We start from the raw sequence: 26,051 nt of genomic DNA, 5'->3' as shown, positions 1-26,051 counted from the left end.
TAAATGGAATTTTTTATGATTTAGTCGATCAACTAATTTCATGTAATAACTTCACTTCTCTTTTTTTTTTCTTTCACAATTACTGGTTTTGATATTCAAGTACGAATTTCTTGAGCGCTTTGGCAACAGATAACAATGGCTTCTTTCTTCTCTTTTTTTGTTTTACAATTATTGATTTTGATATTCAAGTATGAATTTCTTGAACGCTTTGACAATAGATAACAATGGCTTCTTTCTTTATCTCCGCTAGACTTTTTTTATAATAGCTTGACGAGCTAAACCAACGAGAGATATTACTTTCTATCTTTTGCTTCTAACTATAGTGTCAAAATCAAACATTTTGTTTTATTACAGGGCTAAAAAGTAAATTGAACTTCAAATCCAATAATGGAACAAATGCATTTTCAAAAGGGAGAATAACACTTTGGGTTGGTAAATCAAAGTAATTAAAATATGCCTTTTTCGTCACTTGTGTTGTTTCGTTATCGAAAATAGTTTTCTATCCATAAAGATTGAAATAAGGTATATATATATCATATCTTCTTAAAATTCACTTATATATTATTATTGTAGGTAGAAAATATATCATATTTGGACTATTTTTAACTGTATATTACCTCAAATACAAAATAATAACACAAGTTTAACATAATACATGGAAAATTAAAAAGTTAATGATAAAAAAAACACATGAATCATCATTTTATCATGAATTTCGCACTCTAACTATGAGTTGTTTTCTTTTCCTACATGAACTATTATCATCTATATATTAAAACACACATTCAATCTGATTAGACCAACTATCATGCTTTTCTTTTTTTTTTAATCAAAACTATCATCATATAGCACAGATAATAATAGTTCAAATAGAAAAATGAAACAACCAGTAATAGTTTAAGTGAAAAAAAATAACTGATAAATTGAAGTGTGAAATTCGTAAAAAATAAAAAACAATTCAAATATGTTTTTATCATTATCGCATAATTATACGACAGAATAGTTAATAATTCTAATTTTTTTAAAAAAAAATATTAAAAGTGCATACAGACTAAAATTAAAATTTCCCAATATTTAAAGGACCAAAAAGTGATGTTGAAATTGCTTGATTTTGTCCCTATGCAAATTTCCTTTTTCTATGGTCTTCCTCATTCATCGAGTTTGATCTCACCTTCTTGACCCCCCATCCCCACTTGACCCCCCACCCCCACTTGACCCCACCCCAAGATTTGTAGCCTACGTGCACCCCCTTATACTGGAAGATTACCTGTTCTTGTTCTAATCACATTGGTCAGTTCCACGTGATACGGTATCTTTTTAATCTCTCTTTTTTTCTGTTAATTTCAGTGTAAATCTCTTGTAAATGGACAAAAAAATTATGGCTTTATCTTTTTAATCAACAATTGTTGTTTTGGATCTTGAATTTACTTGGGTATGAGAACAAAGTTTGAATCTTGAAGTGTTCTTGATAATGGTGTGATTGAAGTGATTGTGATAGTTTGTGCTTTTTTGGGTTTGTTAATGTATGTATGCTTACCCCATTTGGCAGAATTTTCTGAGTTTTATGTTTGATTGACTATTGTGGTTTTGGAGCTTAGATTTTGGCTTGGATGGGGGAATTGGGCATTGCTTATTTCTTTCTTTGGTGATTGTGTATGGGAATAAAAGTTTGAATCTTGAAGTGTTTTTGAGAATGGTGTAATTGAAGTGATTCAATCAGTGATAAGTTGTGCTTTTTTTGGGTTTGTTAATGTATGTATGCTTACCCCATTTGTTTTATGTTTGATTGACTATTGTGGTCTTGGATTTTCTCGGGTGGTAGCGCGGAGTTTGAATCTCGAACTGATTCAATCAGTGATATGTGGTGCTACCCCAATTCGCTGAATTTTCTGGGATTTATATTTGATTGACTATTATAGTTTTGGATCTTAGATTGGCTGGGGGGAATTGGGTATTGCTTATTTCTTTCATTGGTGACTGTTTATGGGAATAAAGTTTGATTCTTGAAGTAGTGAAACTTAATTAGCTTGAAAGTTAGTGGAGAATGTCATGGTTGAAGGATTGTTATGCTTTTTCTGGGTTTGTTTCTTTTTCAAAGTTTGTGTGGATTAGTGATGTTGACGTTTAATTATTCACTAAGTGTTGGGATGAATGTTGAACCTGTAGCAAAGACATTTTTTGGTCAACCTCCTCTGTACCTGTGTTAGTCTTGTGCTATGTTGCTCGGAGTCTTCAAAAATGTTGATGGGTGTGTGTCGGATTCTCCAAAAGTATTGTATTTTTGGAGAATCCAATACAGGTGCGGGAGTACTTTTGGAGAGTCCGAGCAACATAGATCTTGTGGATTCTGTCAAAGCTTTGACCTCAAATCTTTAGTTGCCAAGATTGAATCAGAAATTTATTCCCTGAACCTTTTTAACCCGTGCACTGTCAATTGAACAATGCCGTATCTCTTTTAAGTGTTGACAAAAGCACTGATTAGTGCATTTTATAAGAGGATATATGCAGAAATTACAGAACCCCTTTAGCTATGCTGGGAGCTCAAAAAGTTTAGCATTTCTTATACATTACTTACAATATCAGTTTTACTCCCAAAGAACATAATATGAGACATAAGCCTTTCAGTTGCTGAATTGTCCTCCAGGCATTCTTAATCTTACGTTCCTAAGTCGTTGATATCTCCTATATGGATCTTTTTCTTCCATTGTGTTCTATCTGTGTTATTTTAGTAATTTTTATATGATATAATCAATACTAATATTAAATATCTTACCACGTTAGGGAGACATCTTCTGCTCGATTGATCCTTAAGTATTTGGTTGATGTACTTTGTCAGGTGTTAACTTGGAGTTTGACTAAAAACTGTAGTAAAGCTGGTGCAAGCCAGTTTCAAGTCTAAGGAGGTAGATTTGGTCATTATGTTGGTAATATGGACTCAATAGAGTGGTGGGTCTAACTCTCAAAATAAAATCAGTGATTGGTTCATCAAAAAGTTAAGGATTAGCAACGGTTTAGAGACTAACATTGGTCTTATCCATATGAGATGAAAGTAACAAAAGAAAAAAAATAAAATCGATTCTTCTTTCTTTATCACATAGGAGCCATGTGAGATAAAAGTCTCATGCATAGTTTTGAATGAGAGAAAGAAGTGAGGAATCCTTTTCTCCACACTGCAGTTGCTGCTTTTCTTTCTATGACTCTGAAAGTAGTTTCAGCTTTAGCTGCTCGAATTTATGATCTAGCCCGAGGTGGAGGTCAGCTATACCATAGTAGTTAATTTCGGTTTGGTTTTGTTTCAGATACCGCTTAATTGCTTTTTTGATAAAGTAGAATTGTACTTGGATCAAATATCCAAATTATAAATCCGTTCCTTCTCACAAGTGAAGTGAAGAAAGATAGCTTGATGTCACTAATTTGTTAGTAGGTTTAGCAAGTGTTTTGGTGTTCTCTTTTCAGTTTTATTTCTGTATCTGTTGCCATATTCATTTTTATTTTATGGTAATGAGTTTATTTGTCCTGTTTCTAGTTGGCATCTTTAAATGTGTGGAACCTATGACCTGTCGGGTTTTGAGATATTTCCTTGGAATCTGTACTAATTTGTTAGTAGGTTTAGCAAGTGTTTTGGTGTTCTCTTTTCAGCTTTATTTCTGTATCTGTTGCCATATTCATTTTTATTTTATGGTAATAAGTTTATTTGTCCTGTTTCTAGTTGGCATCTTTAAATGTGTGGAACCTATGACCTGTCGGGTTTTGAGATATTTCCTTGGAATCTGTACAGGATAGAGGAAGAACAATCCATACTCTGGCTATTCGGTAAGAGGATAATAAATTACGGATTTGAAGGGCATAATCACAATGACAACGGAGAATGCAGAGCTTACTACAGAGGAGGTAATATCACATGTATAAGCACAATAAAGAAGCTACATTATACGTAAGGACATGAAATAACATACAGTTTTTGTAACTGATAACTAGCTTGGACTATAACTTTTAACCACCATCATAATAACATGCAACACAGGATCTAGGCTCTTATTCTTACCAGTTAGTCGCTGTACCTTGTTTCCATCTACTGTTTGAGAAAGTTTGTAGTAGTATGTCAACATCAATAAACACTAAGCGGAAAGAATTCTGTGCATTAAATGATGGATAATTATAGAGATACTTTTGGTTGCCAATTTTTTTAATAGATTGGATAAGGTATCTATTTTGAGAAGGAGAAAGAATTTGTTGCTGTCAGGGTTATATTTTGTGAAGAATTTGTTGCTGTCAGGGTTATATTTTGTGGGCTGTCCTGGAAGAACAGTGGAACATCCTTTTTCTTTATCTTTTCTCTAGTTTACCAACTACATCACCTATAAATAAACATAAAAGTGGTTTTATTTCTTTTGGTTTTGGGGAAATGGGAGTGCGGGAAGAAAAAGAAACTGAAAGAATAGTGATGAATTGGGTCTTTTAGCACAGGTGATTGTGCAATAACATCGTGGATCCTTCTGTTTCCTTAGGTCTTGAGGAGGGATATCCCATGGGAAACATACATGACTACAAAGCTCGTCACTGGAACAGGTTTTCAGTTGTTGAGGCGCTATGATAAGAAGGCAGAAAGTTACAAAGCCCAGTTGCTGGATGATGTAATGTTTCTAACTCGAGTTGTCTTTAGCTATGACTTACATTTTGGTTTCCTACAAAGTCTAATTCATGCATCTTGTACTTCCTCTACTTCCTTCTGCCTAATTCCTCTTGTATTTAGGTCAACATCTTCTAGATTGCAGTTCTTTCTCTAAAAGAAAAAGGAAAGTTCTTCTAAATTAGGTTAGGAACAGGTCTACTTGTGGTGGTGTAGGTTTTACTTTTTGCATGCCAGTGACTACGTGGAGAAGCTGTTATTTGGGAAGTAAGATAAAATTGTCATCACCAGCCTCACCTTTATTCGTCAAGTTTGGCGTACACCTGATTTCCATGTATATATAAATTGTCTAATTCTTTTTGACTTGTCATTGTGGTTGGTATCTTCATTTTTCCGAAGTTCATTTATTACTTTTAAATAGTCATCTATAATTAGCATTATCAAAATTTAGTGTGAATGTTCTTTAAACACTATCGAGCTATTCCCAAGTTACAGGCTTTCTGATGGGGCTTATGTGGGAAATGGGTTTCTTGCAATTGCTGATTTCTAAGCATCCATATTATTAGATTTCGTTTTTGGGTTCTTGGTCAAGCTCTCAAGCTTTTGATTGTCTTATCACGGTCTTAGACTCAATTGGTGATACTCTTGTATAATGGATACCATTATTCCAGGATGGTCCAGGTTATATCCGCGTCTTTGTTACCATTTTACGTGACATCTTCAAGGAAGAAACCGTGGAATATGTTTTGGCTTTGATTGATGAAATGCTTACAGGTAAGTAGAGAATTTATAACTCGTAGAATTCCTTTGGTAAGTGGACTGATGTAATGCTTATTTCTTGGCAGCAAATCCAAAAAGAGCAAGACTATTCCATGATGAGAGTCTTGCAGACGAAGATACCTATGAACCTTTCCTCAGGCAATATTCTTCAACCCTTTTTCAATTTTTGGTCCGTGTTCTCTGAATGCAAGTGTTGATGTCCTTTATTTACTCTTGCATGTAGATACTATTTTCTTTCTCTTCCTTTATAGCAAAGAATTGGCAATTTGTATGCACCCCCTTCCCCTGCCTCCATCCTATATCAACATATATTGGCAGATGTTAACACATAATAAGTATCAACTCATGCCATATTTATAGAAGATCACATCTGTTGTGTTCCTCATTTATATTATATGTAGGTAGCAGTAGTTTAATTTTATGGTTCGTACCAAAAGTTACATCCTACCCTCATTTCTAACTTTTGGTATGGAATTTTTGGATGCTAGAATTGGAAGACTTTGAATCAAACGAGGAATTTAATTATATTACATGTACTCGAATAATTTGGTATTCAGTTACTTTGAAACAAAATAATACGCACAGTGGCAAAGTCAAAGACACCTTTACCTTGACTTTGTTAGTGCAGGCATACAACTATTTTATTGCCCTTCACTGCTCGAAGAAAGCATTGAGTTTATTGGTCATAATGATCAGACATTGTCAATCAGGTGATATTGAAGTGATAAATAGAACCACTAAATACACATATATATAGGTTGTTGAAAATGGCGACACTCGTATTGTATATCGGAGTCCTATGTTCTCTTTTTTTTTGTCTCTTCTAAACTGTTATCTTTATAAATCAGTGAAGATTGCATACTCTTTTCTGTCTGTGACATTCAACTTCTCTTTCTAAAGATGAGTTTTGTTTTCCAGGTTGCTGTGGAAAGGTAATTGGTTCATACAAGAGAAGAGCTGTAAGATTCTATCTTGGACAGTGAGGTAATTAGGTTATGATCCCTCCTCCCGTGTCACTGATATCAAAATACCCAGAATGTTAGAATGATAAATGAACTTGTAACTTTGCTCCCCTCTTAATGACTACTCCAGTGCTAGGTCAAAAGTTCAGAATGGTGTTGATGCAAATGGATCTGCCTCAAGCTCAAAGAAGAAACATACTACCATTGACGATGTTCTGGCAGGCCTGGTGGAGTGGCTTTGTGCACAGGTTTGTTATGCTCCTAGATTTTCCACGTCTATATTTTTCTTCCATCCCACCCAAACCTGCATTACTGGGTTTGCAAAATTTTCAAGGGGGATTCAGTATAGAATATAGATGTTTTCAGTTCTTGTGGAAATACTTCATAGAAGGAAGGTTCTAGAGTATAGAAACAGTGACACGAAGTGGATGGAAAAAAGTGCAAGAAGCATAGGGACCATGAGTTGCAATGTATTAGTTTAATCAGTACTAAGTTTGTTCAGACTAGGGTGTGGGTGTCCGATACGGGTGCGAATCTTAAAGTTGGATCCTTCATGATCTAAATTGTTAGATTCGGGGGTCCGGATCCAGGTATTGATACGGGTGCGGGGAGTCAGCTAAAAACAATACAAATATCTAAAAATAGAGTTATGTCTAAATTATGATACATTATGTGGAAAACTTACAAGGTATTATGAGGAAAAAATATTGATCAAGGGGAGAATCCCAGAAGGGGATATAAAGAAATGGAAAATGACTGACATAGAAATTTCTATATACAAGGTACTCCATTTCTTCAATTTCACCTTAGCTTTTGTTTTGATTATAGAAATCATTGTATCTGTCTCAAATTTGTCCTTTGATTTTGGCAAAGTACCCAAAATCGGTTGACCAAATAAGGTACAAATCCCCACACCCACACCCATTTCGTGTCGACGTGGATGCGGCACTAGAAGTGAAGTGTCCAAGCAAACTTAGAATCAGTATGCGTTCAAGATCTTCTCTGAGTCTCACAACTGGGTTTATGACCTATTTCTTCACTTTGAAGCTAAATAGTTGAATATAGGGGAAATCAATTCTATGGAATGGGCTTTGGGGGTTTATGGATTAATTCCACTTGTTGGTGTTATCATGTCTGAGTCAGTTCTGTCGGTACTGATTTTGATGATCTGTGCAGCTGAAAAGGCCTACTCATCCTACCCGCAGCATTCCTAGCACAATCAACTGCCTATCAACTCTATTGAAAGAGCCAATGGTTCGATCTTCATTTGTTCGAGCTGATGGAGTGAAGTTGCTTGTTCCTTTAATTTCACCAGCATCCACTCAGCAGTCTATCCAGGTTTTCTTTACTCTCTAATGCCTCATATTGCATTAACTTTATAAATTATATACATGTCATGCTAGTAATTTGTGGTGGTTTGAGACAGTTCTGTACTCATTCAACACATCAGCCACCTCCAGAATTAGAGGAGAAAAGGATATTTTTTCTTTCTTCTTCCTGATTTTATTTTCTTCCTTAAAACAGCTTCTCTATGAGACATGTTTATGTGTCTGGCTTTTGTCGTACTATGAACCTGCAATAGAATATTTAGCTACTTCAAGGGCCCTCCCTCGATTGATAGAAGTTGTTAAAGGTTCAACAAAAGAGAAGGTGAGCTTCTTGTGCTGCTTTATGCATAATAGCTATTTGTACTCCCTATTATTTTTTAAATATGATGCTGCTCTTTTTCTACCTTGGTTGTCCTTGGCTCATCTCTGTTCACGGCCTGTGGTGTTTCTATAACTATAGGTTGTACGGGTTGTCATCTTGACTCTTCGGAATTTGCTTTCCAAAGGGACATTTAGTGCTCAGATGGTAGACTTGGGAGTGCTGCAAATTGTTCAAAGCCTGAAAGCACAGGCTTGGAGTGATGAGGTGAGGAACCTTAGTTATGGTTTTTAAGCTGATATTATATCTTAAATTTAGTCCACTCATTTGCAAACAGCGTCAAAAAATGAATATAGGAATAGTCACTATTGAAACTTCTTCTCGGTTCATCTTAGTATTTATTATGTTGACAGTTAATAATGTTGCTGTGTCTGCTGAAGAATGAAAAATTATTTACCTTTATATCATCTCTGCAGGACCTTTTGGACGCTCTGAATCAACTAGAACAAGGATTGAAGGATAACATTAAAAAGCTGAGTTCGTTTGACAAGTACAAGCAGGAAGTCCTTCTTGGCCATCTTGATTGGTCCCCAATGCACAAAGATCCTATATTCTGGCGGGAGAACATAAATAATTTTGAGGAGAATGACTTCCAGGTAATACTTGTGGATTGCAAAACCTTCGCTAGCTACATGTCTTTAAAGACTGTAAAGTACGTGCTGCATAATAGCATTAACACAACCTCATCTTGCCTGCAATATTAACAGCAGAACCAGCGTTCTCTGCTGGGTTTGTGGATGTTCGATTTTTGCTGACCTTCAAACAAGTCTATCTGCTGCTCAAATTAAAAAGCTTCTTGTGAATATTCATGTCTGGTAGTAACTTCCATCATTAGAGGTAGACTGTGGCCATAGTAGCCAGAGTGGATGAGGACACACCCTTAACTAATAATTTATATAGAGGGCCTTTAGGACACATCCTCTCTACCTTCTTCCCAAGGTAGCGGTAAGGTCTGTGTATACTACCCTCCCCAAACCCCACTTGTGGGATTACACTGATAGGTTGTATATTTTTTCTTCTATATCTTATATAGCCCTTTAGCATATCTATTGGCATTCAACTGAAACTAATATCTTCAAGACGTAACACAGGTATACATGTGAAAAAACACTAAATTTTTTTGACAAATACTATATTTTGAACCATAATTTATAAATGCAATGCGTTCTATGCTAAGAGCCTTGAGGTTGAAATCATCAAGTTTAAATCTTGAATCCACCTCCGTGATCTTCATAGCATATTACTGTTTTCTTCTGAGTGGATCTTCGAATCTGCGCAACACAATTTTTCCTAATACTAAGACAGATATCTTGTGTTGTGTGATGTTGCAGATCTTGAGGGTTCTCATTACAATTTTGGACACATCAAGTGATCCAAGGACACTTGCTGTTGCTTGCTACGATCTGTCGCAGTTCATTCAGTGCCATTCTGCTGGGCGAATTATAGTGAATGACCTCAAAGCTAAGGAGCGCGTAATGAAACTATTGAACCATGAGAATGCAGAGGTTACCAAAAACGCCTTGCTCTGTATCCAAAGGCTTTTCTTAGGTGCCAAGTATGCTAGCTTTTTGCAGGCTTAAGTCTAGTCAAATGTTTTCATTTCATCTTTCAGACAACGAGAACTAGACTCGTCTCGTTATTTCGTTGGACACAAGGAGTTTGTGGTCATGGTCTTGTTTATTTATTTGTTGTATCACTATTCGAGTATTGTATCTAAGGTGTCTTGGTGAGATTTTCATTCCAAATAAAGGTGTACGAGTTATTTTTCATGTCCCCTCCAATAAAAAGAAGTTTGTATTGACATGTTTATCGAACCGGGGAATTGTTTTGTGGTATATACTATTCGGAAATTGTGGTTCGAACAACTTATTAGAACGATGATTTCGTATGATCGGTATGGTTTATGTACCGAACTTTATAGTCTAGTGATATCAGCAGGAGGTTGTCACATATTATATGAGTTCAATTTTACTGTTTTCATTCATGTTTTTGTTTTCTTGATCCCTTGTGTGATGGACAAAGATGGGTTTGTCCTACTTTTCTGGAATTATTTCTATTTGATTTATGGGGTATAAATATTTGTATGATTATATATCATTTCATTAAGGTTAAGATAGAAAGTTTAAAGCTAAATTGTTGTTAAATGTAAAAATGTATTGTTCTTTTTGAATTGACTAAAAAGGTAAGAATGTCACATAAAATTGAGAGGAAGGGAGTTGGTCGCATATATTTTAGAAAATTCATGAATTAAAACACATGAAAAATTGAGATAATTCTAAATTCTGTTTCATGACTCGTAAATTCGAAAGAAGGCGATGTTTGTATTTTGGAAATTGTGAGCATCATTTTCTAGGTTGTGATGAATAAACTCACATAATGTGAGCTCAAACAAAGTTGGTTACACATTTCAGAAAATTCATGGACTAATGCACATAAAAAATTGAGGTAATCTTGAATTTCTATTCTGTAACTACAAAAAAACGTCTATTTCGGGAAAATTATTAGTATCATTTACTAGGTCGTCATGAATGGACTCACAAAATTTGAGTCCAAACCAAGTCGATCAAACATTCCAAAAAAAATCAGGACGAATAAGCACAAAAAGGTCGAGACAATCCTGAATTCTTCTTTTCTGACCCACAAACTCCGAAAAAGTGATGTTTACCTCTGAAAAACTACGATTATCATTTACTAGATCGTCACAAATGGACCCACAAAATTTGAGCTCAAATAGAATTGATCACACACATTTCAGAATATTTATGGATTAATACACATGAAAAATTGAGATGATACTGAATTCTTGTTTCCGAGCGATAAACTACAAAAAAGCAACATATGCCCCTAGCAAACTATGAGTATCATTTACCAAATCGTCACGAAGGACCACCCAGAAAATTTAAGCTCAAAAAGAGTCGGTCACACATTTCAGAATATTCATGGACTAATACACACGAATAACTGAGATAATTTTAAATTCCCGTTTCATGACACATAAACTTAAAAAAAATAACGTTTTCCTCTGAAAAATTATTAGTTTCATTTACTATGTGGTCACAAATAGACCAATAAAATTTGAGCTCAAACAAAGTCGGTCAAATATATTTAAGTAAATTCATAAACTAATACACACGAAAAGCCGAGATAATTCTAAATTTCTATTTCATCACCATAAACTCCAAAAACAAAAGCGATGTCTTCTTCTAGAAAACTAGTAGTATTATTACTAAGTTATAACAAATGAAGCCACAAAATTTGAGCTCAAATAGTGTTTGTCCCACGTATTCTGAAAATTCTTGAACTAATACACACAAAAAATTGAGTTAATCCTGAATTCCTATTTTATGGCCAAAAAATCCTTAAAAAGCAACGTCTTCCTTTGAAAAACTATTAGTATATTTACTAGGTCATTAAAAATGAACCCACAAAATTTGTGCTCAAATAAAATTGATAGCATATATTTTGAAAAATTCATAGATTAATATACACAAAAAGTTGAGGTGATCCTAATTTATGTTTCGTGACCCATAACTCTAAAAAAAGTGAGGTTTTCCTCTTAAAAACTATTAGTATCATTTACTAGGTCGTCACAAATAGATCAATAAAATTTGAGCTCAAATAGAGTCGATCAAACATACTTCAAAAAATTCATGGACTAATACACACAAAAAGGCAAAAATAATTTTGAATTCCTGTTTCTTGACCCTTTAACTCCAAAAAAAATAATCTTTATACCTAGAAAACTATGAGTATTATTTTTACTAGGTCATTACGAATAAACCCACAAAATTTGAGCTTAAATAGAGACGGTCACACATATTTCAAAAATATCATAGTCTAATGTACCCAAAAAGCCAAGATAATACTGGATTTCTATTTTGTTATGCATAAACTCCAAAAAAGCGACGTCTTCCCTGAAAACTTTGAGTATAATTTACTACATCGTCACAAATGGATCCATAAAATTTGAGCTCAAATATAGTCGGTCACAGATTTTAAAAAAATCACAAACTAATACACATAAAATCTAGATAATTCTGAATTTCTGTTTCATAACCCATAAACTCCAAAAAAAGATTCTTTATCTGGAAAACTACTAATATCATTTACTAGGTCATCACGAATATACCCACAAAATTTGATCCTAAATAGAGATAGTCATACATATTTCTGAAAATTTGAGATAATCTTGAATTCTAGATCATGACCCATAAACTCCAAAAGAAGCAGCATTTGTCTCTAGAAAATTATGAGTATCATTAACTAGGTCGTCATGTATAGACTCACATAACTTGATGTCAAACAGAGTCGATCACATATATTTCAAAAAAATATGGGCTAATACACATGAAAAGTAGAAATAGTCATGAATTCCTATTTCGTGAAGCATAAACTTAAAAAAATGACGTTTTTCTCTAGAAAACTATTGGTATCATTTATTATGTCTTCACGAATAGTTCCATAAAATTTGATTCAAACAAAGTCGATCATACATTCGGAAAAACTCATGAACTAATATACGCGAAAAGTCGAAAAGTTGAGATAATCCTAAATTCCTTTTCGTGAGCCATAAACTCAAAAAAAAATATTGTTTGCCCCTGAGAAACTATGAGCATCATTTACTAGTGGTCACTAATGATCTTGAATTTCCATTTTTTGACCCATTGACTTAAAAAGAAAAAAGTGACGTCTACCAATGAAAAATTATGAATATCAGTACTAGGTTATCACAATTGAACCCACAAAATTTGAACTCAAACAAAGTCAAGACACATATCCCAAAAAATTCATGGATAATACACAAAAAATGAGATAATCTTAAATTTCTATTTCAAAATCCATTAACACCAAAAAAAAAAAGACATATTCCCTAAGAAAGCTATTAGTATCATTTAATAAATTGTCGCGAATAAACTCACAAAACTTGAACCTAAACAGAAATGGTCACATATATTTGAAAGATTCGTGAATTAATACATACAAAAAGTCGGGATACTCCTAAATTCCTGTTTCGTAACCATAAACACTAAAAAAGTGACACTTGTCCCCTAAAAGCTATGAGTACCATTTAATAGATCATAGAGAAAAACATTATAGTAGTAATACATATCTCATATTTAGCCCTGGAATTGAATTTGAAAAGGCACAGATATATCTTTTCCTATATTAGATCCAACAACAGTCCCCTTGCTTCTTTACCTATACATATCAAGAATCCTAAACTAGAAAAGTTACAATTTCCTCCAAAGATATCTGTACAGCACCTACAAGAAACTGAAACAGTGTACATAGTTGTGTATTTTCAGCTCCAAAGCAGACAGAGATGGATGCTACATCTTCCAGTGATATTGCATGGCGTTGTCAAGATTCTCATTGCTGGAAGTTCGAACTTGCGTATGGTCTCATGCAGTATGCGCCAATGTTACTGCAAAGTTCCTAAGCAGATGACTGTTTTGCATTGCTTTAGGCACCTAGCGCATAGAGCTTATGTAGTAAGCAACGAAAAACATGGACTCCTTGATAAGGGCCAGCACAAGAACGAAATAAAGCTCTCATGTTTCATCGGAATACATGTCCCACCAATCATCCTCGCATAAAAGCCTCATGCTTGTTTCAGAGCAAGAACATAGCATTTTGAAGAAAGGGGTTCATTGTTTCAATGCTATTGGTTCTCAGTTAAAGAAGTAGGGTGACTCGAGAACTTCCCGTAAATCAAAATCACCTCTTTTTGGTAGAGGGGGAAATGTCAATGCTGGATATGATTCCTGGAAGCATTCAAGCAACTGCAAACAAGATGTCATGTATACCATAAGAGCAGCATGAGAAAGAGAAACAAAAGTAAATATCGGGGACATCTTGAAACACGCTCGTCTAGAAAGGAAACTTTCACTTCCAACATACTTACATCTTCAAGAATAGGCATACTGTACAGCTCCACAAACTTTTCCCTGAGTATCCTGTTCATCTGGTCGACATCGCAAGCATGAGTCCAGAAGGAATCATGTACCCCTACATTAGGTTAGGATTTTGATCAATATTCTCAACTGAAAAAAGTTTGTATCAAACAAGACCAATGCTTGAAATGTACGCAAGTAAAAGAACTTTAACGCAAGTTCTAGAAGTCCTACAACAATATACCTAGTGTATTTCCACAGTGGGATCTGGGGATGTTAGAGTGTACACAGACCTTACCCCCATATCTCGTGGAGATAGAAATGTTGTTTCCGAAAGACCCTCGGCTCAAGTATCACATAAAGTTCATGAGTTTATATACGAAAAATGACCAATCCAACATAAGTTTCTGCTAAGTTTGCCCATGTGAGTTCGTTTTGCCTGGAGAGAATTCTAGATCTAAATAATCTTTTACAAAAGAGAATCATTTAATGGACCATCATTTTTCACATACTGGTAGCATGCAATAATAGCACTGTGAGAGAAAGTGGACAACGGGTGGGAGCATGACAGAGTACAGAAATGAAAACAATGTTGTTCCAACATATGATGAACTTATACAACTATCACAGCATGTTCCTTCAAGCCAGATTATCTTATCCAGAAACTCGCAAAAAAACATCTTATGTAAAAAATTACACATTTCTCTGTCTTGGCAAAGCCAATTCAACATCAAGATATTTCAGAAACAAACTGGAGTACATTGATAACAAAACCTTCACTCGAAGGACTTAAATTTAGGAAACATTTTCACTTGACTGTTTCACAATTGAGTAGAAACACAATTTCAACTTCTGTATGTGGTATGTAGGCATGCATACAGGTGCATATAAGTGGTCAAAAGCTCAACTATACACCAGATATCATTAGAAATAAAAGGGCAGGCAAACCTGCAAAATGTAGTCCAGCATCCCTGCAAGCAACAGCGGTCATCATCATATGTGAACCATCCAGTGAGTGCACAAAATTTGGAGGAAAAGCAGTTCTCTGCTTCCGGACCTCAACCTACAGTTTAAACATTTGCAATATAAAATAGGCATCAATTTAAATATGAAATCTTAACAGGGAAAAAATAAAAGCATTACAAGAAGTATTACTTACTGCATCACCCTCACGCTGCAAAGCCAAAACTTGCAGAGAAGTTCTAATCTGCACATGCACGGAGCAAGAATTAGCAACAACAGGTGTTGCATGAGTTGCTTGAAATTACTGATGTTTTTTTCTAAAGGGGACTTCTATCTTTGGGAGAAACTTGCAAATACTTCGCCAGTTGAACAGAAGAGCTTTACAGCATCATTCAAGACATATCACAAGTTGAATAAGATCATTATGTAAGTCAATTTCTTATAAATGTCACAAGAATTATTCATATGCCTTCTGTCGTGTACGCAAGATCCTATGAAGTAAAATCCAACTATTTAAAGAGTTAAAATGGGCACCTTTGTTATGGATGATAACATGTAAAATCAACTAGCAAAACAACATAAAAGGAAACAGCTTCCTAAGGAACAGACTTGACCAGATTGGTGTTACTTGATTAAAGAAGCACTTACAACATGCCGCTGAGTTTTAAAGTAAGGCTGCACAACAGGGAGCCCCAGTGGTGTCGTCCATCGCACTGGCTGATTTTCTGAAGCAATCACCTGTTAAATGTCACTAGTTAAACCATTGTAGTCCAAATAAGTTTTGAGATGTCCTATAACAACCAATTGCAATTCCTCTGGGGAAATTTCCAAGGGAACTAACATTTTTGTTTCAAAGAATATATATTTTGTATGTTCGAGTGACCATACATCCAATGTTACTCCCTTGAGTTCTAAACTCAAAACTTGTAAAATTAAAAACATTTTCCTTTTCATTGATTCACTAAATATACTTTTGGTCCTAGAGAACTTACAAACATGGCTATCCCATTTAGGGTTTCATTTGGAACTCTGGATTTCTTAGAAATTATCAATGCACTCCCCAAAGGTCAGTCCCAATTTTTATGGCCATTGGAGGGCAATGGATAGGCTGAGAATTTTTGCTTCATCAGTGAACTCGTTTAATGTTTTGTAATCCAACAAAAAAAGTACAAGAGAGAACCAGAGTATAGAATGAGCTACAGAAACCTTTGCAGAACTTCACAGGAAGGAATACAGGTTTGCGATCTATACTCTAATTATAGGCTGCAAGTTTTGTTTAAATTGAGTTGCATGTTGTTCAATCATTATATCAACTTTTTTTGCAATTATAATTAGCGTAGTACTTTGTAATCCAATAACAATATTAAATAGCTAACAAACTGGACAAAAGAAAGCTTAGTCAAGAAAATTCTTATTGAAAAGAATTAGTGGAGGGGGAGGGCCCATGGTAGGGGCAAGTGGTATGAACCTTAGCACAATCACCAAGCCAAGTCATCGTTCCACGTGCAGCTTGAAATAACTCTCCAAGAGCAGCTAATGTCACCTGACGAGAAACATGAGAACAAAATATATAGTCAAAACATAAAGCTGAATCAGTAAGTCGTCACAATGGTTAGTCCTGTAAGAGTGTTGGCAAAAGCTCTTAGGAATTTTTTTTTTCTAGGTCTATGTTATGTATGGGGAGGAAAGATAAAACACCAGGATTTCTTCAATGCCTCTTTTCCCAACCTTATCCCGTTAACTAAGGCAAGACGCTTCTAAAGAAAAGGTCCATCTCGCCTTACAGATTAAGTCCCGTGAAAATTAGTGATATGCATGCATGCTAAAAGAAATAATAAGCAATAGCCTGGTTTAAACACACTATGTCCTTTTAATTTAATTATGAAATCCTTCCATGCCTTGGCCATGCAGGTATGAGGTATATGTTAGTTAGAGCAAACAACAACTACTACTAAGCGTCAAACGTCAGTCTCAAACAAATCGGAGTCGGCTATATGAATCCTCACCGACCATGTTTCCTCATTTAAGCTAAACTCATGTAGATTATTAGAAAAGGTAGATTGAGTGACCTAAGTTAAGAATATATGACTAGGTAGTAGAAACCTATGGAGTAGCATACTATATACTCCCTCCGTTTCAATTTGTTTGTCCTATTTTGACTTGGCACGGAGTTTAAGAAAGTAAAGAAGACTTTTGAATCTTGTGATTTTAAACATGTCATGTGGAAAATTGGAATTAAAGAGTTGCTAAAAAAGGAAATAGGCATCCTTTTATAAACGGGCTATAAAGGAAAGTAGGACAAATAAATTGAAACGGAGGGAGTATTAGACAATCAGTGCTTACTTTAGCAGCATAGCAAGATGCAGTAAATAGCAGCCTATCATCATCGATAAGACCCTTCTCTTCCAACCTTCTTTTGATTTGTTCACGTGCCCCGACATAAGTAACACCATACACTGAAGTCATTACTGTCTGCTTCACCAATTTCCTGTCAACCTGAAAGTCTCCGCAACACCAAACATTTTAATTGGTACAAACCTAGAAGCTACAGGCCTAGATACTTGAAGTTAAAACAGAAATGATAACGACAATAAAGATAGAAAAGACAGATAACCAAATGACAACCTGGTCAATTAGGAGTTTGGCTAGTAAAGCATTAGGATCAGTAGCAGGGTCCTTGGTACTATCTCCTCTGATAATATGATCAACCCTGCAATCAATAGATGTCTTCAACAATCACTAGTTGAACCAAAATACACAAAATTCTCCCAAATATATTAGTGGTGTAAATTTTTGACAAGTTGATCAGAGAAGCAGTAAGGTGAATATGTTTACAGACCTTTTTTCTTGTTTCATAAGTTAAACGGTACAATTGAATTTTGATTAATTTAGAAAAGAAAATGCAAAAAAGTAGAACAAGATATCCTTGTCGCATGGTGAGCATCATATCCTTCCACCATCCAGTGAGCATCATATCCTTCCACCATCCAGAACATATTTCTTCCATAAACAAGTGGTTTATCGTTTTACATCTAATGTCAGGTATGAAAAATAATCACACATGAGAAGGTAATTTCCCATTCCCCTCCTGAAATTCCATCTAGCATCAAGTAAATGTAGCAAATATTTTACAGGACTAAATTTAGCAAATACTCTTATTTCTTTCTGGGGTACATAACTCTTACACAGTTGATATAGGTTATGACAACAAAAATATAAATAATGAAGGCTAAACATTTGTAGCCTTCCAAAAATGCACTCAATAGGTTCATGGGTCAAAATAACAAAAACAATAGCTTAACCTAAATTCCAAAAAAGGGAGCTTAGTTTTGACGTGTCACTTAAGAATGGATTTTAATCACTCTACTATACCTCAAAGCAATTTCAGTATAAACATCAGCTGGTTTCTGTCCAGCAACTAGATTGACTGCTGCTGCCTCCATCTGTAAAAGTTGCAGAACCTCAGGAGATGACATAAAGAGTTACTCTAACATATATGGAAAGTTCACAGAAGATAAACATCATAGAACAAGCTAAACTTCACTAACAGAAGAAAACAGAGCCGAAACAAGGAAAAAAACAAGAAAGAAGAAATGGAACAGCAAACATACACTATCTCTTCCCAGAGCTGCATAGTGCTGTAGGCCATTGCATGAACCATCCTATAATAAAATGAAGGAAAAACTGTTCACATGTCCAAGGCCTACTATTTTTGTTTTCGAGATATAAATGCTTCAACTTTTATTTTCTTGCAATGGAACTTATCTTATTTTTATCCATGGATTAACTTTTCTACATTTATTAACCAACAACAAATCAGACAAAAGGGAATTGAACAGAAAATAAAAAAAAGTAATGATGAAGTGTTCTACCTGATGAATAGGCAGGTGGGAGATGACAGTATGTGGTGACGGGCTTTTCAAAGCTTCGGATAGGTTAATGCAAGCTGCTAAGCACTGAAAAGGATCCTCAGCATTTAACCACCATCTATTTCCATTTAAAGGATTGTGTGCTGAATCTAATATGTCAACAATGTGGTTTTCTACAAATGCAATGCGTGCATCATAGCAGAGCTTCTCTATGCCCCCTGCATAAAGACTTGCTAAATGTATTTTCAGCCAGCGCAATCCTGACTTTCCTAGTGGTCGTCCTTCAGCAAATTCAAGGATTCCTCGACAGAGATCAGAGCTCAAGTGATTCAAATGAGGATGCATAGGGTATGCACGTCCTCGAAAATCAAGATTGTGAGGATAATAAAACCCTTCCTCATCTTTCAACTTCCGAGCAACCTAGTTCAAAGAACTCAAAATTTACTTCTAAATAAACAAGAAAAGTGTACACATGTGGAAACTTAATGCTAAATCTAGTTTTAGAATGTTAAAACCCTAGAAAGTCAATTAATAGAATGAGTAATGATTCTGTCGAGATTAACACCTAGATCTAAATGTGCAAAGGTCTCTCAGTTTGCATTACTTTTTAGGCATCAGGACTGCCACACACACACACCCCCTACCCCACTCCAGTCTAACCCAAAAAAGTAAAGAAAGAAAGAAGAGTCCAAAAAGAAGACTAACTGAAAGCTTGAGCTCTGTGTCACATCTTTGGGAATGCAACTCTTGGTTGATCTTTTTGGCTTTTCTCACCCTCCATTTCCACCTTTTCACTTCCATTATATCATCAGAGTGAAACTCTGGTATGGGAACCTACAAACAAGAAATTTCTTGCAATGAAACACAACCTACAAATGGCACTAGGTATTTAAAATTTCACACCCACCTGAACGTCTTTACAGAAACCATCATCTGAACAGCTAAGAGAACGGGAAATATTAAGCAGACAAAATAACACACTAAGCATATGAACTTACGAACTATGGAGTAATTTTTTTTGGACAATTATAGAGGGCAGAAATTTAAAGATAAACTTTAGAATCAGCCACATAAGAAGATTAAATGGCATTTAAGCAGACTGGTATTGACAAAGATAGTATTGTAATTCAAACTATATCTCCCCGTAACACAGTAAAATCCAGATACTTATAAGTTCCCGAACAAACACAGAAAATTACAACATTATCTTCTTCTTTTTTATTTTTGATAAGGAACATCGAAAGTTCTACTTACATCTTTGCGATCCACTAGGCCACCAATATTTCCTCCTCCAGCCCAAATACTCTCAACCACACTAAGTATCCTTTTATTCACTCTCCATTTAGTGCTTCCTAGGGTATCCAAGGCCTGCATGAGTTGCAGAAAGAATTAATACACAGGTAAACCTCTTAGAGAACAATTGAAGCAAGTTAATTATCAGCAGCGCCAAGATGGATTTAGTGAATAACTGTTAGTATTAAATGAGTTTAGGTGGACAAAAATTCTATTCAACAAATTTACAGCACAGGTTGAACAAATGCAGAAATCTAATATCATCTCAGATTCTAGTGATGATTTACATGTATTTGTGCTACTAACCGAAACTATGTAATATTATCACAGATCTTGGAGATGACTTGCATGTTATTTATGCACTATGTCTTGTATGATCCATGTGTCATAGCCAAAACTATTAGCTGAAGAATATAAACAGTTATATCCGGTAGATAGCAGAATTAATAAAACCAAACTTGCTAGGCAACCTGAAGCATTTGAAAACCCTTCCAAATATCCAGCTCCAACACATCACAAGCAACAGATGAACAAAACGAGTCAACTTAGTTTAAGGTTTAGCACAATTTGCTGCATTATTATGCACAACTGGATTGGCTTCATCCATCCTGAAAGAATGAAACATTAAGAATCAAACTTCACCTCATAAACTTGCTGCATTTGTTTCACGGGAACACTTCTTACAGCATCTTGTTGCCTCCTAGATCCATGAGTGCGCATCAAATACGAAGGCAAGAACAAGTATCCACCCTTGTCATACCTGAGATAAAATTGCCCGATAGTTAAGTCCCGTTAAAATTTCTTTGAAACCTGATAATGTTATCACATAAATTTATATTTTTTTTACAAGAAAGAGTAGTTTTATAGATCAACTAGAACAAAGGGTGTGCTATTACAACTGTATAATATCTTCAGAAGCAAAACAGAAAAAATTTGCCCCTTCTAATCCTATAGGGCTTCTAATATTTGTAACACTGATTCAGCCTTATTTACATGTTCCAATCTACAGCATGAGTTCTTGCATAAATTTAATCCTATTAACTACAACCAAAGCCTAAATAACGAAGCATGGAGGTATATCATTAAAAGCTGAAAAGGTATTATACCCTCTCCATTTTTTGGGTGGCACCAACATAGGCACATAAGGAATCATCATCTGTTTAACCTGCAATAAGCAAAATTAGAAGTCTGAAGCATAATGTCACATCATTAACTGCATAATAGTCATTAAACTGTCAAGTGAGTCCTTTATATTTCTTTATTTGACAGACTAAAATGAAAAATTATTTCTTCTCTCTCTGGAAGGTGGTCAGTAAACTTGTATCTTTGGCTTTTGTTTGTAAAATTTTAAGGCCCCGGGAAATGGCTGTAAATATCAAGGTAGACAGCAACGAAAATAAATCCAACAATCCTGATGTGCTCACACAATGGGGCAATAGTGAAGTGCAGGTATCGGAGTTTCAAGTCAAATTCATTCTTCCACTATGTTATTTTCTAATTCAAAATCATTGACTGGCACAGATAACATGCTATCATTATAACAAGTAAAAAAGAAACAGAACCAGCAAGACCTTCTAGCTTTTATACAACCAAAGTGTTGCAGTACAAATCCTCTTTCGCAGGGTCGCTAAAGTTATACCATAAAACAAATAAACTGGGGAATTTTACTCATGGTGAAATATGAATATGATCAAACAAAAGAAGTTTGTATAACCTACTGTTCTGTCAACTCCAACAACAACCAAGGGATCACATTCTATGACACCATACTTCTTGACAATGTTCTTCCTGCACGAACAACAAACAATTTTGTGAAAGGAAAAATAACACGAGCCTTCTATCTGGAAGGTAATACCTAGAAGTATGTGTTTTGACAATGAGAACTTCATCCTAGATAAATCAACTAGGGGCAGCTGCTCTTGGCATGTTATAGTTTGACGATTACACACAGCTTATCACTAAAACAATTTCTGTTGTTAGATTTGTTATGCCATGATGTAGCAGTCTGGTACACTACTCCAGACTCCTTTTTATATGAATAAGAAGTATGATATTATGATCCTTGAAGAAAAAACAAAAAAAAATGCACTGACCCTGGATCTCTTGTAGCAATTCTGAATACGTGCCTGAATGCAGGTCTAATATCAGGAGGAGTATCAGCAGACTGATCCACTGGAGGTTGCACATAAGCTGTTTCTGTTAATAATTCTAAAAGACGGCATCCTAACTGCATGAGATTCAAAGAAGCAGCCACTAAGATAAGATTTTAACCTAAAAAGTCAGCCATTAGTAGCTCTCATCACGCATAAAGTTTCTATATAACAAACCTTAGCCTGTGTGTCCCGACCCCAACACTCGGGTTCTTCACTTTGCATCAGCTTTCTCACCTCAACTACTCTATTCCTTTTAATCAAGCTTTTGACACGTTTCCTTAGAATCATTGTCTCCCTACTCATATCTTCTTGACTTTGAGCTCCAGTCATATGTTTTTGGTGCTTCTTTGTTTTCTCCATGAAATTATGAATCCTAACCTGAGAAATATTATTGATGAGGTCAATTTACATATTACAGCCATACCATTGTTTTAAAGTGAATTATTTTTTGTTTACCCCCATAATAGCACTTAGTATTCCAAACAACAAGACAATCCGTGGCTACATAAATTCCCTACACAGGTAAATACTATAAAGAGTTTGGCATGATAAGACAGAGTCTGTTTATACAAAACTAGCTAAAATAAAGAAGCAAATCAGGGAGTTAGAGGGAAGCACATACATTAAAAGAAATGGTTTTGGCAGGATTCCTAGCATTGAGCAGCGCAACCTGAGCCACTCAACACCTTCATAACCAACTGAAAGGTGAATGGAGAGCCATTAAAGTAAGAGGCTATAAATCATAATCAGAAATGATGGATACTTCCAGTTTTTCTTATTCATAATTACTGAAGAATGATATTTGAGTTCTTAGAAAAAGGAAACAAATTAGCAGCTTCAACTTGCTATCAGAAAAAATACAAGCTCAATGACAGATCTAACACAAATTCAACTAACTTCTTTTTTTTGATAAAGTAAGTTGTTCATAGATTGGCATCAAGAAGATGCAATAATTACAAAAATAGATATGCTAGCTCCTATACAAGATGCTATGACAGGTCGGGGAGCTAGCCAAACAGAAAAAAGAGAACATCCATGTTAAGGGCTACTCTAGGGTGAGGGAGCTCAAAAATAAAAAAAAACAGTAGAACTATTTACATAGGACTGGTAGGCCCAACGAAAAAACCCGGAATTCGACTGACTTTTTGGAACACAACCACAATCATAGTTCTCAGTCAAACAGTAACTTGCAAAAAGGTGAGGATTCATTATCTAAACCCTTGAACAATTTGAAGAATTAGTCTCCGAAAGAAACCACAACTTATATCTCTAGAGTCAAGATATAATCTTTGGGTTAGTAGAGAATAGGTTTTCTTTTTCTTGTTGAGCAGATATCATTCAAATGGTATATATTCTAATCTGTAGATCCTTGGTTAATAGTTGTTGTTGTTTTTACTTTTACTTCTTCTGGATATTCATCAAGTATACATTATACATTCCATACTTCTAATGTAACATCCAAAATCATCTGTTTAGTTACTATTGTAGCATACTTCATAGTTCCATAGCAAAACATTCTGCAAAAAACATAATTCGGATGCATAATATAAAATGAAGTCACAAATGGGTAACAAATAGGACCAACATTATGAAAATGCAACACTCACTTCATTCTCAACTGCCATGCCAATCTGCACTGCAGCTTGTACCACCTGAACACACCTTTCTCCTTTACCACCCATCATCAACAATCCCATCAACTTATGCATCACAATCACAGCCATTTTATCAGCAGGCAATGAATCAATATGTGGCGCATAAGCCGCCCTATGTTTCTGTGTCATCTCAGCATTCTGCACCTTTTCTATAGCTTGTCTCAATGGCTCAAACCAACCTAACAACAATTTCTTAACATAAGGCAAATTGGGTGCTAGTTTCTTTTCACACATTTCCCTATCCAACTCCCTATATTCCTCCACCATTTGCTCCCACGCCTCGGTTTCCGCCTTTACTTGTCTTCTCCTCAACATAGCATACCTTCTTCTCCTCTCAATTTCTCGAAATTCCCTTCTAACCCCTTTTACCTGTTTGGCTCTAACAAACAAACTATTCATAAAAATAGAAGAAACCCATGGTGGGTCTTGAATAAACACCCTTTTATTCGATTCTTTTCGCAAAACCTGAGGATGCCCATTTGGGATTTTCTGCAAATTTACCAATTCTTCAAGATTTTCAGTGAGATTCTCGTCAGTTGATACAGATACTACTTCGGAATGAACAGTAATTGGCAACTGAATTATGGGTAATTTCAGAGTTTTCGGAAATGAACAAGTTTGAGATAATTTAAGGGATTCTTGATTGTGAATGCCATGAAAGTTGCAGTTTTTTTGGGATTTTTGAGTTTTTCTCCATTGAGAAGATGCTGGGCCTGGAGAGTAAGAAGCTGAGGAAGCCAGCTTTAATGGTGGATTTGGATGATAAAAAGAGAAGAGAGCAAGAGAGAAGATAAGGTAACTAAACTGAGTGAAGCTCACAACAAAAACCTCTGCTAAACCCCTTTGGTGGAATAGATATTTCGTGAAATTTGTAGGATCTTTTTGTCTTCTTTTATCATGTATGTGGACCAAAAAAAATAAAATTTACTCGTAGGTGTTGGGTATTATTTGCAAATAATCAATAGTTTGCTTTCAGGCTCAACTTATTCAAATTCACGCGTTAAGGGTAAAGTTTCTCTATTGAAGGCGACTCTATTTTATGGGTACGAACACGAGATTTATGTATGAATGAGATTTATCACTCCGTCATAATTTTTGGTAGTTCAAATATATAGATTTTGTATATCATACTATACATATAATATACATAATTGATATAGAAATTTTGTATATTTCGATTAGATTGGTAAATTAATTTGATCGAATTATACAGTTTCTCAATATATTTGATTGATAATAGATATGTGGAGGGTTCAGATAAAGTAGTAGTTTGCAAAGAGAGTTTCTTGGCGGATACCAATATATTGGTTCATTGTTGAATTGAACGCTTAACCCTCACTTTCAACTATGGAGGAAATCACACTTTAACTTCATTTCTTGACATAGGCTTCACATCGATCGTTTTATTTACTTAACTCATCTTTCTATGGGATGTGATTAAACTTCATATCTAAATTTTGATAATTCCTAAATTTAAGAGATGTCAAGGATAATTACACTAAATGGTCATTTGACAAAAGTAATTATCAAAACTATGTATAGTCAGTGTATATTTCATGTAAAGTCAAGTTATATTCAGTTTTTGAGTGTATCATAATATATATTCAGTAAATAGATCATGTATAAGTAATTTATATTGTATAATCAATGTATACTTTCTTGACTTTTGACAAACTATATTGTATAATCACTGTATACTTCATATGATTCTGGCTATTTTTTATGTACATAAAATATGGCTATATTTATTGTAAACTAATTATTTTAACTTTATTTGGCTAAACCGTTAAGTTGGCTTCCAAAAGATGACCCATTTCACAAGCCCAAAGTCCAAATGGCCAATATTCAATCTTTTGTTCATGATAGCTAAATCTCACGTATTATTTACCAAAGAAGTCAGTAATATTTTATTTACTAATAAACTTCATCGATTAGTAAAACATTTATTGGTAATCAGTCACTTAGTTCTTAAAAACAATGATTTTCAACCGTCTATAATTCATTGCTAATTTACTAACATGTTTAATTTGATTGGTTGATAAAATTCCTATTCATTTGATCATTTTTGTTATTTGCTATAGTGAATATCCTAATAACTATTTTCCATCAAAATTTAAAATATAATAATTCTTATATTTTTCAATA

The 26,051-nt window shown here is 34.8% G+C and overlaps 2 protein-coding genes across 4 annotated transcripts; one reads left to right on the top strand and one right to left on the bottom strand.

Moving 5' to 3' along the window:
• Window positions 1-1,106: 1,106 nt before the first annotated feature.
• Window positions 1,107-10,063, top strand: LOC129891572 (V-type proton ATPase subunit H-like). Of its 3 annotated transcripts, none has more exons than XM_055966972.1 (12): window positions 1,107-1,309; window positions 3,779-3,891; window positions 4,509-4,634; window positions 5,302-5,404; window positions 5,476-5,548; window positions 6,329-6,394; window positions 6,503-6,620; window positions 7,549-7,710; window positions 7,897-8,022; window positions 8,161-8,286; window positions 8,496-8,675; window positions 9,411-10,063. In XM_055966972.1, exons 2-12 carry the CDS (start codon window positions 3,856-3,858, stop codon window positions 9,657-9,659), a joined length of 1,365 nt encoding a protein of 454 aa, XP_055822947.1. In that variant the 5' UTR covers window positions 1,107-1,309; window positions 3,779-3,855; the 3' UTR covers window positions 9,660-10,063. The 3 variants fall into 3 exon arrangements, with proteins under 3 accessions (XP_055822947.1, XP_055822948.1, XP_055822949.1); XM_055966973.1 differs by lacking the exon at window positions 1,107-1,309 and adding an exon at window positions 1,336-1,432; XM_055966974.1 differs by lacking the exon at window positions 1,107-1,309 and adding an exon at window positions 1,357-1,523.
• Window positions 10,064-13,010: 2,947 nt separating this feature from the next.
• LOC129892993 (DNA-directed RNA polymerase 3, chloroplastic) lies at window positions 13,011-25,909 on the bottom strand. Its single transcript, XM_055968489.1, has 20 exons — window positions 25,896-25,909; window positions 23,859-24,795; window positions 22,426-22,629; window positions 22,192-22,325; window positions 21,817-21,886; window positions 21,205-21,263; window positions 20,741-20,858; window positions 20,060-20,173; window positions 19,511-19,639; window positions 18,809-19,225; window positions 18,548-18,598; window positions 18,309-18,379; window positions 17,562-17,646; window positions 17,280-17,432; window positions 16,405-16,479; window positions 15,585-15,674; window positions 15,133-15,180; window positions 14,922-15,036; window positions 13,985-14,088; window positions 13,011-13,862 (listed from the first exon to the last, which is right to left on the bottom strand). Exons 1-20 carry the CDS (start codon window positions 25,907-25,909, stop codon window positions 13,752-13,754), a joined length of 3,099 nt encoding a protein of 1,032 aa, XP_055824464.1. The 3' UTR covers window positions 13,011-13,751.
• Window positions 25,910-26,051: the final 142 nt, after the last annotated feature.

Source organism: Solanum dulcamara, chromosome 6 (assembly GCF_947179165.1).
Source record: "Solanum dulcamara chromosome 6, daSolDulc1.2, whole genome shotgun sequence".
NCBI classification, from domain to species: domain Eukaryota; kingdom Viridiplantae; phylum Streptophyta; class Magnoliopsida; order Solanales; family Solanaceae; genus Solanum; species Solanum dulcamara.
Note: the sequence above shows the minus strand (reverse complement) of the source record. Positions and strands in the feature narration are given on the sequence as shown.

Excerpts from the sequence above, each read along its gene's own strand:
- LOC129891572 (XM_055966972.1), top strand. The coding sequence starts at position 3,856 with ATGACAACGGAGAATGCAGAGCTTACTACAGAGGAG. Across the intron at positions 4,635-5,301 it reads AAGCCCAGTTGCTGGATGAT|GATGGTCCAGGTTATATCCG; the intron begins GTAATGTTTCTA and ends CCATTATTCCAG. Across the intron at positions 8,023-8,160 it reads AAGGTTCAACAAAAGAGAAG|GTTGTACGGGTTGTCATCTT; the intron begins GTGAGCTTCTTG and ends CTATAACTATAG.
- LOC129892993 (XM_055968489.1), bottom strand. Across the intron at positions 17,433-17,561 it reads CCAAACTCCTAATTGACCAG|GTTGACAGGAAATTGGTGAA; the intron begins GTTGTCATTTGG and ends GGAGACTTTCAG. Across the intron at positions 16,480-17,279 it reads CATCTTGCTATGCTGCTAAA|GTGACATTAGCTGCTCTTGG; the intron begins GTAAGCACTGAT and ends GTTTCTCGTCAG.